The sequence below is a fragment of the Chionomys nivalis genome, chromosome 20 (assembly GCF_950005125.1).
Source record: "Chionomys nivalis chromosome 20, mChiNiv1.1, whole genome shotgun sequence".
NCBI lineage: Eukaryota > Metazoa > Chordata > Mammalia > Rodentia > Cricetidae > Chionomys > Chionomys nivalis.
In genome coordinates this window covers 15,556,512-15,573,851 of record NC_080105.1, presented here as the reverse complement: position 1 = coordinate 15,573,851, position 17,340 = coordinate 15,556,512, and the positions used below count along the sequence as shown (strand labels likewise).

Genomic DNA, 17,340 nt, shown 5'->3' with positions numbered 1-17,340 from the left:
TAACCTTAACTACAAATGGTTCTGGAATACTGTTCCAGGAAATGGCAACCATGTCTTCGTTTCACTATCTTGCAACCCTACCTTTGTTTCAAAAGGTTGTTAAGAGTACCTTGTTGTGACCACCTGTTGTTATGACTACCTTGTTGTGACCACCTGTTATGACTACCTTGTTACAATCACCTTGCAATCATGTTTTTGTTTCAGGAGCTCATTATTGGCTACCTCGTTATGCCTATTTTCTGCACCTGTAACCCCACCTATTTTGCCTGCCAAGTCCCCCGTCTGGAAACCCCTACCCTTGAGCTATAAAAACCTTGTCTTCCTCACATCTAATGGTAATCTCTTGAACCCCATTTTTAGGGAGTGACAGTCCAAGTATAAAAAAGCTTACTTTAATGAATTTGACCGTGATGATTTGGATTGGAAGTGATCTTTCTATGTCATTGGGATTAACATAGGAAGGGTGTGGGATGAGTGAGGACAAGGATTTAAGGATTCGATCAACTCTAAAGTAGCTAAGAAGGGAAGGCTGAGATATTGTTAGCTGTGGATTCTAAGGATACTTAAAGTTATGGAAGGTCATAGCTAAGAATAAAGGGGAGAAGAAAAGGATGAATGAGAAAAGGCAGGAATTAAGAGGGGTGGGGTATGAATGGAAAAGTATTGGCCCAGGAACCCCAAGACCAAGTTCTCAGCACTAAGGAGATTTATTTGCCCCAGAGGGAGAGAAGACAGACAGGGAGTAAGAGACAAAGACAGGAGGTAGAGGATGAGGGAGAAGGGGAAGGGATCGAGGAGAACGGAGCTGGGGGAAGGGGCAGGGTGGGCCACAACGACTAATGTCTGCCTCTCGATAGAGGGGAGACAGATGCGGCCCATAGGCAAATGGCAGTTTATAAAGGTAAAGGGAGAGATCCTGTGTCGGGATGAGGTGTTTAATTTCAATTGGATATGTCAGTTAGGTGAATCAAAGGGGGTTTTTGATTGCTGGACTTTAATATTAATAGCTGGACCTTGATGGTCAGCCCCAGGAGGAGGAAGTGGCCAAATAAGGGAGTAGGCTTTGGTGCCTAGCTTTAGGAACGTAATAGTTTTGGTTTTTTTGTTTTTTGTTTTTTTTTTTTTTGTTTGTTTTTTTTTTTTGGTTTTTCGAGACAGGGTTTCTCTGTGGTTTTGGAGCCTGTCCTGGAACTAGCTCTTGTAGACCAGGGTGGTCTCGAACTCACAGAGATCCGCCTACCTCTGCCTCTCGAGTGCTGGGATTAAAGGCGTGCGCCACCACCACCTGGCTGAACGTAATAGTTTTTAACAAGGCAGAGGGAAATGGGGAGAAGAGCAAGGCCAGCCAGCCATGCTCAAGTTGGCCAGAGTCCACTCAGGGTATAAGAGATGAGACTAAAGGTAGAGAATGCTTTAAACTGTATCGGATGAAGGAACAGAAAGAGACCTAAAACTTAACTGAACAATATGCAAACAAAAAGAAAACACCTTGAGATGCATATTCGAGAGTTAAAGGTAAACAATAACAGTTAACAGAATACATATGGAATAAGATACTGGCACAGCGGAGCTGAGTTTAAAGATGAAACTGTCCGGTGCCTGTGGCTCTGGTATGCTCCATTCGGTGTGTGTGTGTGTGGGGGGGGGGGGGGTCATTCATCTCTCATCCTCTTGGTCTCTGTAGCTGTGGAAGCTGGAGACCTGCCTCTTAGGTGCTCTCCTGGACTGAAGCATTCTCTGGTCTTTGGGCGTTTTGTTTGTTTTTAAGTTTTGAGACTATGTCTTATACTGTAGACTAAACTGGCATGGACATCAAGACCAGATCTTGAACTTACAGTGATCCTCCTGCCTCTGACTCTCTCTCAAGGGCTGTGGTCACAGACAGGCATCAACATGCCCACTTTGTGATACCTGTCCTTCTGTTGAGAGAGCTTACTTCACATACAACAGCCCTTCTGGAGGTGAATCCCTTTCTTCCAGGTTGTCTGGAGGTTTATCTTCCTCCCTCCCTGCTCCCTTCTCTCATACCCCTCTTCTTTCTCTTTTACCCCTCTTTCTTAGGACCTCATTCATTCAATTCTAATAACTGAAAATTATTAGATAATAATAGACTAATTCTCTTCACTGATCAAATCCCAACCTAGCTTTTTAAAAAAGATTATGTATACAGCATTCTGCCTGCATGTATGTCTGCATGCCAGAAGAGATCACCAGACCTCATTAAGGGTGGTTGTGGGCCACCATGTGGTTTGTGGGAATTGACCTCAGGACCCCTGAGAGCTGCCAGTGCTCTTAACCTGAGTCACCTCTCCAACTGCCCAAACTCCTTTGTTATTTTGAGGCAGGTTCTCACCAAGTTGCCCAGGCTAACCTTGAACTTAAACTCACCCTGTAGTAGAGGCAGGTCTTGAACTTTGTTTTTTCTCTCTCTCTCTCTCTCTCTCTCTCTCTCTCTCTCTCTCTCTCTCTCTCTCTCTCTCTCTCTGATCTCTCTCTAGCCTTGGCTGGCTAGGCATCCACCTGGCTCTGCCTCCTGAGTACTGAGATTAAAAGTGTGTGTCACCACACCTGACTGCATCTATTTTTTTCCTTTTTAATTTATTTTTTTAATCTACATATATAAGTGCGTACGGGTGCTCGTGCAGGTCAACAGTATCCGATCCCCTCAGAGCTGAGCTACAGGCAGTTGCAGTCTGCCTGATGTGGGTATTGGGAATTGAACTCAGATCCTCTGGAAGAGCAGTACATGCATTTAACCACTGAGATCTCGCTATGGATCCATCCCGACTGGATCTATTTTTTAAAACAGGTGCTCACTAGTTCCCTCTGACAGCAAGGGCTCTGATACTCAGGGCCGTAGTGAGAGCCACACAAGGCGCTCCTTGGTGCAGTGAAGTGGGTAGTTCCAGGCCAGTCTCAGCATCTTGAACCTGACCTGGCTATAAGAGTGAACTGTAACCTTCATAGCACTCACTAAAGTGGTTTTGGAGCAGGCAACTTTTATGAGCCAGAGGAAGAGGGGCAACCTGTGATATATATCAAGTTGCTCCAAAATGAAAGGGATGGAACTGGATTTAAAGAGTTGAAACAGGAGCCAGATGTGGTGGCACACACCTTTGATCCCAGTACTTGGGAAGCAGAGACAGGTAGTTCTCTGAGTTCAAGGTTAGCCTGGTCTATAGAGCTATAGAGTTCCAGGACAGCCAGGGCTAGACAGAGAAACTCTGCTTCCATGTAGAAACTGAGGGGGGAGGGACGAGGAGGAGAAACAAACTGGAACAGATAACCATATTTTCATCTGATCGGAAGCCTAAGTTTAACAGACACATTTTGTGGTGCCTGACTGTGGTACGGACACTTGGGGGGTGTGGACGTGGGAGGACCAGAACTTCAAGGTCGTTCTGGCTACAAACTGTTCAGTAGTTGGAGTTAATCTCAGACCTGCACAAGACTGGGTCTCTGGGTCACTGAGGAAGGAAGGGGCTCGCCAGGCCTACTTTCTGTGTAAGAGGTTAAAGGGGTGCTGCAAAGTTGAGATTTTGAGGCTCTAACTTGTGGGTGCTCCAACAGGCATACTCTTCTGTACACTCCTGTATGGAACTCCAGTTAAGTTCATGGGGTGCAATCTTTTCTTTGGTCTGTCTGGGGTGAAAAGATGTTTGCTTCCATCTTCAGTGAAAGGCCTGGTGTGGTGGCAAAGGCCTTTCAACCAAGCAGAGGTAGAGGTGGATGGGTCTCTATGAGGTAGAGGCCAGCCTGGTCTTCATGGTAAGTTCTAGGTCAGCCAGGACTGCTTCATGAAACCCTGACTATGAAACAGGAATTCAGGCTGGGGAGGCAGCACAGTGGTTAAGAAGACTTGCTGGGGAGCAATGAAGACCAGAGTTGAACATCTATAACCCGTATCATGACCCACGTGGTCAGCCTACAGCTGAACCTGTGGCACCCCAGTCCAGGTGGAGCAGACAGGAGGATGCAAAATTGGAGGTAAAGAGAACAGGCCTGAGAGGAAGAAAGAATGGCAGAGATGTCCAGCGCCCTCTTCAGAGCCCCCCAGCTGACACTCCCATAAGATACTTTTGAAAAAAAAAAACAAAGAGGATGCTGCTTGGCTGCGTAACTCTACAACTGACGTGATCTCAGTAAACTTTCACAACTTTAAACATGGTGCCCCCTCTATAAGAGTGGGTACTGAACATAAGATGTATCTTATGAACCCACACCGCTTGTGCTGGGAATCACACCCAAGAGTTCACAAATGCCAGGCAACTGCTCTAAGTCTAAACTCTCTCCACACCTCTTTTGATGTGTCTTCTGTCAGAGCTATTTGGAGCAGGCTGTGTGGGAGCTCCCCCTAGGTGGCTACTCTTGCCTATGGTTCTTTGAGACCTGGAACCTCGGCCTGCAGAGTCTGTTTTCTTCACAGGAGTTCAGCCTGGAAACAGACTAAACACCTAGGGTCAAACAATCCCAGGCGAACTCCAAGGTATTTCAATTATATTTTCATTATTATAAGGGGCAAACTCACGAAACAGGAATGAGAAGTCCAACCTCAGCTGTGTGGCCTGGGAACCACAGAGAGCGAACCCTGGACCGGTTGAGGGTTTTCTCCCAGTACCCAAAAGGCCACACCCTAACCTGGTCCAACCTCTTAAAGATCATTGGCTGACAGATTTCCCATCACCAACCGGCCTATAGCTCAAGACCTTCATTCTTAGGCACTGCATATCTGCCATCAAGCAGAGCCAACAGACACAGAGCATTCAAAATCTAAAGTCCATTCTTGAAGAGAAAGTAGGTGGTACTGGGGATTGAACCCAGGAACTTCCACATACTAGGCAAGAGTGTTATTTCTCACATACACTCCTGACCAAGACCCATTTACACTATGAGTGGTTATCACAACAGCCTTTTGTTTTTTTAGGGTATAAGAGCTTTGGGTCAGGGTCTCACTATGTACCCCAGCCTCTCAAGCACTGGGATTACAGGACTGTGCAACTGATGCCCAACTTCCAAAGTTTCTTCCCTGGCCTTGCTGTTGCCTAGGCTGGCATCTAATGTGAGCTATTGCTTTCTTAGCCCCTGGAGTAGCTGCGACTGTGAAGTCCCTCCCTGTAAAGAAGCTTTTAGTGTATAAATACTGGAATAGATGTAAGTGGTGAGGAACTTCTTCATTCCATAGCAGAGTCAATACAACAGACGGACTCAGTTCTCAGCACTCCAGGAAACTGGGTAATCTGGATTAGCTCCCCGAGTTCAAGACCAGCCTAGTTTACAGTGATATCTCAAAACAAAAGCAAAACAAAAACAGAACAATGAGGTGGTACACAATTTTGGTGAAAAATACTGAGGCAAACTGATGACTGTTGAAAATTCCCACTTTCAAACGCCAGTATACACCTCTCTAAACACAGTATGTGGAAGACTAATACAGGAGGTCACAAGTTCCAGACCAGCCTGGATTGCATAGCAAGACCTTTAAAAACCAAAGAGTAACCACAAAAACAAAGAACACACGTGCTCACACATGCTTGACATTAGAGAAGGTTTTTTCTTACATTAAAACCAAAACCAGACTTAAAATTTTATGTTTAATTATATGCGGTTGTGTCAGCTGTTGGGTATTGTCTCAAACAGGAATAAATGCACCAATTTCGTAGACCAAGGGGGAAAAAAGAAACGTATGCTTGGCCCTTTTAGCTGTCTTGTATAAATCAATCACTTATAATACAACCAGGTACATACAAACAAGTGAGTGCGATGCTTGGGATAGATTTGTTGTGTTTTTAAGAGAGTTGTTTTCTCCACGTTTGAGGTTATAATGAACACAGCCACCACAAGTAAAGTCAGAAACAGGACAGAGAACCCTCTCTGGTTTGGTCCCTGGTCATCACTAAAATTAAATTCAAATAAGAACATAAATTTTCTTTTAAAAGGGGGTGGGCAGGGCCTTGCACGTTTAGGCTCTTCTCCCCTCCCTTGCTGCAGATTCCCTCTGAGGCTTTGGTGAATAGCTCATGTCATTGTGGGTGGCACTGTCCCATGACAGCGGGCGAGTCTGCTTCTCTAGGTGAAGGGGACCACAGGGAACGTCTAGGACGGGAAGTGCCTGGATCACAGTTGCTGCCCTCTGGACATCCTCACCAGTCCTTGGCCTCCTGTAGGAACACCCCCTCACCACCTCCAGCTGCCTGCTTGCCCACAGCCACCTCGTTCGCTTTCCACATCTTCTCCATCCTCCTCTTCGTCTCTGTCAGCTGCTGGTCCCCGTTTCTCTCATTAGCATCCCCCTTGGCAGGTGCTTCTCTACCATCCTGTGCCTTCTTCCTGTCGTTGATGGTGACCTCAGCACTGGTGTCCACAGCCGTGTCTGACCATAAATGGGTCAAAGTTCAACGTCATTAGTAAAAAAGCAGCAGAGGAGACAGGTGGTCTGTGGCGGCAGGGAGTGGGGAGCCAGGACCAGGGAATGATGTAAAGATGAGTTTTCAATCAGTGAAAGGCTTGGGTTTTATTTAAAAAAGAAAGAAAGAAAGAAAGAAAGAAAGAAAGAAAGAAAGAAAGAAAGAAAGAAAGAAAGAAAGAAAGAAAGACGTAGGTGGTTTACAAGGACCGGCATCAGTGAATTTTTGTTGGCAACTACTGGAGGAACATTTACTTTAAGGATCACTAAAGGTCCCATGATTTATAAAGCAGGTATTCCGACTCCTTTGGAACTCCTTGAAGCAAATTAAACCAAAACAACTATTGTGATTGTTAGAATGAAAACTGGAAAAAAAGACCAAAACGAAACGCCAGACCTGCTGACTAGATTCGCTGGTTGTCTGGCCTCTCAGCACTCAAGGTCTTTGGGTGTGCAGATCTTCAGGGGCCTGCCATCTTCCCCAGTGTAGAAATAAGGCCAAAGTGCACCACTAGGACAGTCCCTAAACCTGTACAGAAGGGACTTATCATGCAAATTGTAGAACGAAACCTCATGTATTTCAGAGTCTAAAAAAATGCCAATCCTATTGGGGTTTACCTTTGGCAGAAGATAGATTATCTTACGGCCCAATGCGAGGTAAGTTTTCCCATCGAGTAACCCAACTCCCCGTAACTTGTCGTGCACTGAGAACTGTTGATTTCTAAAGCTCCTGCCCCTCCTCCTGGGGAAGGGCTCCTGGCAAATCCCTAGGAGCCACTGATGCTTGTTCTCCACGTCTACCTCCCAGTACTGTCTGCCAGAACTGTACCCCTCAGACCCCAGAACAACGGGGTAACCGGAAAACCTTCTGCGGCTACGTGGTACCCTTTGCGTGATCACAAATAGCGCAATTTTTTTATCTTTTGAGATCTTAAGTTTATAGTTCGCTGTTTCAGGATCCAGAAGTACATCCACGTGAAATCGCTTAACGATTCTGTCCAAGCCTGAATACTGTGGAGGAAGCTGGTAGCCATACTCTGTCAGTTGGAGCGAGAAGATCGCAGGGCGTTTTAAGGCTTTGTGTCTCTTGTAGGAGTCTTTAACACTTGCCAGCAAGTCCAGTTCCGACTTTACACAGTTGTTCCTTACCTCCTCCAGCAGAAGCTTCAATGAAGCGATGTGATCTGAGAATTCTTCTATGTTGGCCTGCATTTTAGATAATCCAGTTAGCTCTTCATTTTCTAACTCCTCAAGAATGCTCTCTCGTTGCTCTCTAAGAAACAACCAGTATTGTTGGTATTCCGACGTCACCTCTTCTCTTCTGCGGTCTGCCCTTTTCTTCAGTTCTAGCGATCTTTTCCTTTGGGTGACAAGGACTTTCTCAACCGACTCTACTTTATCCCTCCAGAGCTTAATGTAATACTCAGTTTGTTTCCTATGACAGAGGGTGGCATCCTCCATGGGCCAAACAAAGTGACATGTGGGACTGGGGGAGCAAACCTCTTGATCCTGCCCACAGGAAAGGGCCAAAGGCTGCGCCTCTCTGGAACGTTCTCCTATCTGCCTTTGCCTCCGGCCCTTTCTTACCGGGAGCCACTTGGCAACTTCAGTGAGTTTGCTCAGTTGCTGATTACTCTGAAAATTCCTTTCTGGACAATTAACGTGGCAAACAGGGCAGGAAAAATTATCCTTTAGATCCTTCCAGAACGCACTGATGCAGGAGAGGCAGAATTTATGCCTGCACTCGATGGTCACTGGGTTCTTGAAGTTCTCCTTACATATGGGACAGTGGGTCTCTGCTGGGAGGTCAGCCTGCCCTGCTTCGAGCTCCCCGGAGCCTGTGCAGGGCTGCACAGAGGTCGTGGGAGAAGACATGTCACTTCTGGAAGGCCTGCTTCTCTGCAGTTTGAAACTAGCAAGCTCTCTGGTCCTCCCTGAGATGTGAAGACCGAGCGCTTTTAGGCTCACTGCCTTGTTGACGCCGGCTTCTGCAAACTTGGTTAACCCTATATACCTTACAGCAGAGAGGGCAGACAGAGTCCAGAGCCCAGGACTACTGTGTCTTAGAACCCGTTAGCGAGGCTGTGGCTTTCCCTGCTCATGGAAGTTTTCTTGTTCAAGAAAGTTGTTGCACATCCAAGAAAATAAATCCTTCCTATGGGTAAAATAGGAAAGGAGATTAAAAATCAGACTGTGTTATCAGTACTGTATCAAAACAGCCACACGAGAACCCTATGTACACCGGGACCCAAGTTCAATCCCTGAGCCCCACATTGCGGGAGAAACCAACTCTTGACACTTGCTTTTCGACCTCCACGCTCTTGCTGTATGGACATATAACCCATTTGAGAGCACATACGTGCACTGAATAAATGTGAAAGAATTTAGGAGTGTAAAAATCATTAGGTAAAAATGCAGGCCATCTATGCTTCAGATTTAACTCACAAAATCAATTATAAGCAAACAACAACACAAGCTGGTAGGACTGACCAGTGGTCAGAGCACTGCTTGCTCTGGCAAAGGGCCAGGGTTCAGTTCCCAGCACCCACATGGAGGCTTACAACCATGCATAATTCCATTTCCAGGGAATCAGAAGGGGGGGGGAGCACAGACACACATGTGATACACACACATACATGCAAGCAAACCACTTATACACATAAATAAATCTAACACAACATCAAACAAAACAAAAACATAAAATCCGGCACTATAAGCCAGGCTTAGTGGTGTATTCCTGTAACTCCAAAATTTGGGAGGTAGAGATGAGAGGATTAGGGATTAGGCCTTCTAGACTATCAGGTCAGCCTGGGTTGTTTCAAAAAGTAAAATAAATAAAAAACTTAATAAAAACAATGGGTGTGATCTGAAACATCTATATTTACATCACTAAGGAGGTAGAGGCAGGATAGGAGGCATTCAAGACAGCCTGGCTACAGGAGTCCCAGGACAGGCTGAGGTATATGAGGTTAAGAAAACAACAAAAATTATAAACAAAAAAATACTAGCAGGACACGGTGGCGCAGGCCTTTAAACCCAGCACTGGGGAGGCAGAGGCAAGTGGATCTCGGTGAGTTCAAGGTCAGCCTAGTCTACAAATCAAGTTCGAGGACAACCAGGGTGCTCTTGAAACCCTGTCTCTAAAAACAGACAGACAAAACAAATAAACAACAAAAACACCTATCAGGGCTGGAGAGATGACTCAGTTATTTGAACTCAGGTTCCATTCCCAACACCCAAATGTCACAACTCACAGCTCACAACTGTCTGTAACTCCAGTGGGTTTCAGATACTTTCACACCGACATATATGCAGGCACACACGTGCATACACGCGTACACACGCACACACACAAGTGAGTATCTGAGCTCCTGGCTGGACAGCCCCACTCTCTAGGTCCCAGCCACCATGGTCACATTTCATGCCCCTCCTCTACATCCCCATCATAGCCCCAGCATCAGCAAATCCCTGAGGCACAGACTAGACCTGCACAGACTAGAGGACAGCAGCGTAGGAACACATTCAACAACATAAAGAGCAATATGGAGCGTCACCAGAACCTAGTGGTTCTACAACAGCGAGACCTAAACAATCCAATGCAGGTGAAGCAGAAAAAAAAACCTTAAAAATAACTTTATGAAGATGATCGAGGCCCTTAAAGAGGAAATGAACAATTCCCCTAGAGAAGTGGAGAAAAAGACAAACAAAAAAATTGGGAGAAATCAATACATCGCTTAAAGAACACCAAGGAAGCCAAGAAAAACAATCATATTTGTGAAGGAAACAGTTCAAGACTTGAAAATTGAAGTAACTGCAAATAAAGAAAACATAAACCGAGGGAATTCTGGAAATGGAAAATCTGGGTAAACGGACAGGAACTACAGATGCAAGCATAATCAACAGAATATAAAAGATGGAAGAGAGAATCTCCAATATTGAAGATAGGATAGAGGAAATAGATTCATTGGTCAAAGAAATGTTAAATCCAACAAATTCCTCACATAAATCATCCAGGAAATCTGGGACACCATGAAGACCAAACCTCATCCACTAAGAGTGAGAAACTTCAACACCCCACTCTCACCAATGGACAGGTTTGCAAAACAGAAATATAACAGAGAAATAAGGGAACTAACAAATGATATGACTCAAATGGACTTAACAGACATCTATAGAATATTTTGCCCAAACACAAAAGAAAATACCTTCTCAGCACCTCGTGGAACCTTCTCTAAAACTGACCACATACTTGTTAACTAAGCAAACCCCCACAGAAACAAAAATATTGAAATAATGCCTGGTACCTTATTGGATCATCATGACTTCAACAACAATACAAATTTCAGAAAGTCTACAAATCCATGAAAATTGAACAATCCTCAACTGAATCACCAATGGGTCAAGGAAGAAATAAGGAAATTGAAGACTTCCTAGAATTCAAAGAAAATGAATACCCAACATACCCAAACTTATGGGACCCCATGGAAACAGTGCTAAGAGGAAAGTTCATAGCACTAAGTACCTACATAAAGAAAGTGAAGAAATCTTACACTAGCGACTTAACAGCACACCTGAAAGCTCTAGAACAAAAAGAAGTAAACTCACCCAGGAGGAGTAGACAACAGGAAATAAATCAATAAAACAGAAACAAAGAGAACAATACAAAAAAATAATGAAACACAGTTGGTTCATTGAGAAAAAACAAGACAGACAAACCCTGATCCAACGTAAGCAAAAGGAAGAAAGAGAATATCCAAATTTATAAAATTAGAATTGAAAAGGGGGACATAACAGATACTGCGGATATCCAAAGAACCATTAGGTCACACTTCAAAAATCTGTACTCTACACGATTGGGAAATTTAAAAGAAACAAACAATTTTCTTGCTAGGTACCGCATACCAAAGTTAAATCAAGACCAGCTAAACAATTTAAATTAGAACTATGGCCCCTAAGGAAATAGAAGCAGTTATTAAAGTCTTCTAAGAGAAAAAAGCTCAGAGCCAGATGGTTTCAGCTCAGAATTCTACCAGTACATCACAGAAGAGCTAATACCAACACTGCTCAAAGTGTTCCACACACTAGAAACAGAAGGAGCACTGTCAGCTTTTTTGAGGCTACAGTTACCCTGATATCCAAACCACACAAAAACGCAACAAAGAAAGAGAATTACTCTCCCTCACAAACATTGACAAAAAAAAAATACTCAATAAAACACTGGCAAGCCGAATTCAAGAATCCAAGAAAAAAAAAAAAAAAAAAAAAAAAAAACCACCTACCATGATCAACAAGGCTTTATCCCAGAAATGCAGGGATGGTTCAACATAAGAATATCTATCAATATAATCCACTATATAAACAAACTGAGAAAATACACACACACATGATCCTCTCATAAGATGCTGAAAAAGCTTTTGACAAAATCCACCACCCCTTCATGATAAAGGTTTTGGAGAGATCAGGGATACAAGGACCATACCTAAACATAATAAAGGCAATAAACAGCAAGCTGACAGCCAACATCAAACTAAATGAAAAAAACTCAAAAGTGTTTCCACTAAAATCAGGAATAAGACAAGGCTGTCCACTCTCTCCATATCTATGCAATATGGCACCTGAAGTTCAAGCCAGAACAGTAGGACACCAAAAGGAGATCAAGGGGATACAAATTGGGAAGGAAGATGTCAAATTTTGCTATTTGCAGTGGATATGATAGAATACATAAGTGACTCCAAAAATTGAACTAGGGAACTCCTACAACTAATAAACACCTTCAGTAAATGTGGCAGGATATAAGACTAACTCAAAAAAAAAATCAGTAGTCCTCTTATAGGCAAATAGGCTGAGAAAGAAATCAGAAATATCACCCTTTACAATAGCCACAAATAACATAAAATATCTTGGGGTAACTCTAACAAAACAAATGAAAGACCTGTAAGACAATAACTTTAAATTTTTGAAGAAAGAAATTGAAGAAGATATCAGAAAACGAAAAGATGTCCCACTTTCTTGGATAGGTGGGATAAACACAGTCAAAATGAAAATCTTACCAAAAGCAATCTAAAGATTCAATGCAATGCCCATCAAAATCCCAACAGGATTCTTCACAGACCTCAAAAGAACAATACCCGACTTCATATGGAAAAGCAAAAAACCCAGGATAGCCAAAACAAACCTATACTATAAAGGAACTTCCAAAGGCATCAATATCTCTGACTTCAAGCTCTACTATAGAGTTATAGGAGTAAAAACAGTTTTTTGTTTTGTTTTTTTTTTTTTTGAGACAGGGTTTCTCTGTAGCTTTGGTGCCTGTCCTGGAACTAGCTCTTGTAGACCAGGCTTGCCTCGAACTCCCAGAGATCCACCTGCCTCTGCCTCCGAGTGCTGGGATTAAAGGCGTGCACCACCACTGCCCAGCTTTAAAAACAGGTTGCTATTGGCATAAAAAGAGACACATTGATTAATAGAATTGAATTGAAGACCCTGACATTAATCCACACACCCATGAACACCTGATTTTTGACAAAGAAGATGAAATTGTACAATGGAAAAAAGAAAGCATCTTCAACAATTGGTGCCGGTATAACTGGATGTCGACATATAGAAGAATGCAAACAAATCCATATCTGACACCATGCACAAAATTCAAGTCCAAGTGGATCAAGTATCTCAACATAAATCCAGTTACATTGATAGAAGAGACATTGGGAAGTAGCCTTGAACACATTGGCACAGGAGACTATTTCCTGAATACAACACCAGTAGCATGGACACTGAGAGCAACAACTAATAAAAGGGACCTCCTGTAACTGAGAAGCTTCTGTAAGGCAAAGAATGGTAAACAAGACAAAATGGCAGCCTAGAGAATGTGAAAAGATCTTCACCCCAAATATGACAGAGGGCTGATCTCCAAAAATATATAAAGAACTCAAGAAACTAAACATCAAAATACACATAATCAAATTTTAAAAATGTAAACAGAATTCTCTACAAAAGAATCTCAAATGGCTGAAAGACAGTTAAGAAATTGCTCAACATCCTTAGCCACCAGGGACATGCAAATCAAAATGACTCTGAGATACCATCTTATACCTCTAGAATGGCTAAGATCAAAAACACTGATGACAGTTTATGGTAGAGAGGATGTAAGGGGAACACTCCTCCGCTGCTGGTAGAAGTATAAACTTGTACAGCCACTTTGGAAACCAGTATGGACGTTTTTCAGAAAATTGGGAATCAATGCACCCCAAGACCCAGCAATACCACTCTTGGGCCATGTACCCAAAGGATGTTCAACCATACAATAAGGGCATTTGCTCAACTACGTTCATAGCAGCATTATTTGTAATAACCAAAACCTAGAAACAACCTAGATGCCCCTCACCCTAAGAATGGATAAAGAAAATGTGGTACAGTTACACAAGGGAGTATTACTCAGAGGTACAAAACAATGATATATTGAAATTTGTAGGCAAACGGATGGAACTAAAAAAAAAAATCATCCTGAGTGAGGTAACCCAGGTCCAGAAAGGCAAATATGGTATGTAATCATTCATAAGTGGATATTAGATGTAAAGCAACGGATAACCAGGCTACGATCCACAACCCCAGAGAAGCTAGGTAACAAGGAGGACCCAAAGAGGGACTTGCAGGGATTGCTCTAGGAAGGGGAAATAGATTAAGATCTCCTGGGTAAACTAGGGTTGAGGGAGAGAGGGGAGGGGATATTGGATGAGAACTTGAGGGAACCAGATGGTTGAGTTGGGGGAGGGGCAGAGAGAGGCATGAAAGAAATATCTTGATAGAGAGAGCCATTATGGGGTTAAGGAGGAAATGGTGCTGGGGAAATTCCCAGGAATCCACAAGGATGAGCCCAGCTTAGACTCCTAGCAATAGTGGAGAGGGTGCCTGAACTGGCCTTCCCCTGTAATCAGATTGATGACTATTGTTAATTGTCATCATAGAACCTTCATCCAGTAACTGATGGAATCAGATGCAGAGATCCAAATCTAAGCACTGGGCTGAGTTCCAGGAGTCCAGGTGAAAAGAAGGAGGGATCGTATGAGCAAGGATTCGGGATAAGGAGGAGTGTCAAGATCATGATGGGTAAAATCAGAGACAGCTGACCCCAAGGTAGGGGGAGCTCATGACTCTGGACAGCTGGGGAACAGCATGGGACCAAACTAGGTCCTCTGAATGGGGGTGAGAATTGTGTGACCTGGCCTGTTTGTGGGGCCCCCTAGTAGCGGGACCAGAAGTTGTCTCTGGTGCACGGACTGGCCTTTTGGGATACTTTGTTCAGGCTTGATATAGTGGGGAGGGGCTTGGTCCTCTCTCAACTTGGCATGCCAGACATTGTTGACTCCCCATGGGAGGCTTTACCCTGAGAAGTGGATGGGGGTTGGGGTGAAGGCCAGAAGTGGGGGAAGGAGAAAGAGGGTTAACTGTGGTTGCTATGTAAAATGGGGGAAAGAAAAGTTAAATAAATGGAAAAAAGAAGAAGAATTTGAGACATAACAAAAAGAAAGAAGTCATTAAAAATAAATGAAAATGCCAATCAGAAGGGGAGATGGCTCCATGGGTGAAAGTGCCTCTCCTGCAAGCCTGACAACGGAAGTCCAATCCCTAGAATACATGCCACAGCCGGTTGGAGTGTCTTGACACACATAATCCACGTCCCAGGGAGATGGAAGGTGGAAACAAGCCGCACTGGCCAGAGTCAGCAAATCTGTGGGGTGCACAGTGCAGCTGGGGGAACAAGAGACCCTGCCTAAAACAACCAGGTGGGGGTGAGGTTGGGAGGGGGAGGGGGAGGGTGTGGGGGCGGGCGGGCAGGACAGCAGGGGTGGGGGAGGCTAGAGAGATGGCTCAACAGTGAAGAACCCTTACTGCTCTAGCAGAGGTTTCAGCCCAAGGACCCATGGGGCAGCAAAGAAAACAAAACCGAACCAAAACAAACAAACAAACAAACAAAAACCGAAGTCTTTCACCCCAGTTCTATCCCTAGAACCAACCCCTTCTTCTGGCCTCCGCAGACACCAGGCATGCATATGGTGCAAATATATTCTTATAAGTGGGCAAAATACTTCCACATATAAACTAAACAAGAAAACACAAACAACCACGGGGGCAGCGAGCTGGCAAGACGGACGGTTTAGCAGGTCAAAGCGCTTGCTGTCAGACAGGACAACCTGAGTTTAATCCCACGTGGTGGAAGAAGAGGATTGACACCTGCAAGTTGCTTTTTGGCGTCCACACCTGCGCCATGGCATGCCGTCACCCACACACATACACATAAATAAATATATATGATCTTTTAGAGGTGGAGGCAGAGCTGGGTGTGGTGGCCGCTTTTAATTCCAGCAGTGGGAAGGCAGAAGCAGACGGATCTCTGAGTTCGAGGTCAGCCAGGTTTACAGAGAGTTCCAAGACAGCCAGTGCTACACAGAGAAACCCTGTCTCAAAAAAACCAACCAAATAAAAAAAGTGGAAGGCAGTCAGGCGTAATGGTGCACACCCCAAATCCCTACATTGGGGGTGAGGGGGTGGCAGAGGCAGCCTTACCTTTGCGTAGGCCTCAGATCCACAATGACTTTCAGGGCAGTCAGGCCCTGTCTCAAAACAAAACCAAACATCAAAAAGATGGAAGGTAAGAACCAACTCCCACAAGCTGTCCTCTTACCTCCACATACCCTCCTCCCTCGAGGAATAAACGAAACCAGAGTGAACTTTTTTTTTTTTTTGGTTTTTCGAGACAGGGTTTCTCTGTGGTTTTGTAGCCTGTCCTGGAACTAGCTCTTGTAGACCAGGCTGGTCTCGAACTCGCAGAGATCCGCCTGCCTCTGCCTCCCAAGTGCTGGGATTAAAGGCGTGCGCCACCACCGCCCGGCCCAGAGTGAACTTGAACGAGAAACGGGTTGGAGCCTACAAATCCTCAAGGTCTGAGCCAATCTCGCACTGGGACTCCACCTTTGCCGATAGCATCCCAAGGGTCCGAACTCAGGAGCCTGTGAGCGACACTCACATTCAAGCCACAACTAACTATAATAATATGTTTGTGGAAAATAGCTCATCTCAACCCAGTCATAAGTTCTGTCACTCGCGTGTCACAGATGCAGTGCAATTTACCTCCTAGAGACGGTCTTACACCAAACACTGCACGAAGCAGAGGGGGCTGCCTAGAACAAACCTCGGAGCACCCCTCCGCGGGTGGGGCAGATCCTGCTTGTGGGTGGCGGGGCTGGTCCTGCCTTTATGGTGATTGGCGGCTCCAGTGGCAGTGGCTGGAGAGTGGAACTGCGCATGTCTGATACCTCTCACCCTCCCTCAGGTGGCTATGAGCCTAAGGAGACGCAGGTGATTGCCCCGATTGGCCAAGCCAACGAAGCAATCAATTCCTCCTGGCGACATTCTCTGAGTTTTGCTGCAGTGTTTTTATTGCTTGAGGGCAGCTGGAGGACCACAGTAAGGCTGCCGGCTGATTTAGAGACTTACTTTGGTCTAGAATGGCCGTTTTCATTATTTATTTATTTGTTTGTTCATTTTATTTATTTGTTTGTTTGTTTGTTTGTTTATTTACTTTCAAGGCAAGCACAGAGGGAAAAGTGTTTTCTAGGCCTTTCAGAAAACACGGATTTGTTCGTTTGACCACTCATGAGATGGTTCAAGAGAAACACCCGTGAATATCACCATGCCAAACTGGAAAGGTCTAAACAGGCTGAAGTCTCTTCAAGATCTTCGAGCCACATATTTTGCAGAGACAGTTTCCTATAACAGGTGAAGGAAAGCGATGAGAAAAAGAAGGAAGCCAAAGAGAAAGGTGAGTGGGCTCAGCTGCATCGCGTCAACCCCGGCTTGCTGGAGCCTGGCTATCACCTTACTCTATGTAAAGGACAAAACAAACAGCCAAAGAAAACCCAGACTGTGAAATCAAAAGG

The 17,340-nt window shown here is 44.5% G+C and overlaps 1 protein-coding gene across 1 annotated transcript; it reads right to left on the bottom strand.

The window, feature by feature from the left end:
- Window positions 1-6,825: 6,825 nt before the first annotated feature.
- Window positions 6,826-15,998, bottom strand: LOC130863020 (tripartite motif-containing protein 60-like). The gene is made up of 2 exons (XM_057752895.1): window positions 15,968-15,998; window positions 6,826-8,558 (listed from the first exon to the last, which is right to left on the bottom strand). Exon 2 carries the CDS (start codon window positions 8,276-8,278, stop codon window positions 6,833-6,835), a length of 1,446 nt encoding a protein of 481 aa, XP_057608878.1. The 5' UTR covers window positions 8,279-8,558; window positions 15,968-15,998; the 3' UTR covers window positions 6,826-6,832.
- Window positions 15,999-17,340: the final 1,342 nt, after the last annotated feature.

Excerpts from the sequence above, each read along its gene's own strand:
- LOC130863020 (XM_057752895.1), bottom strand. The coding sequence starts at position 8,278 with ATGTCTTCTCCCACGACCTCTGTGCAGCCCTGCACAGGCTCCGGGGAG.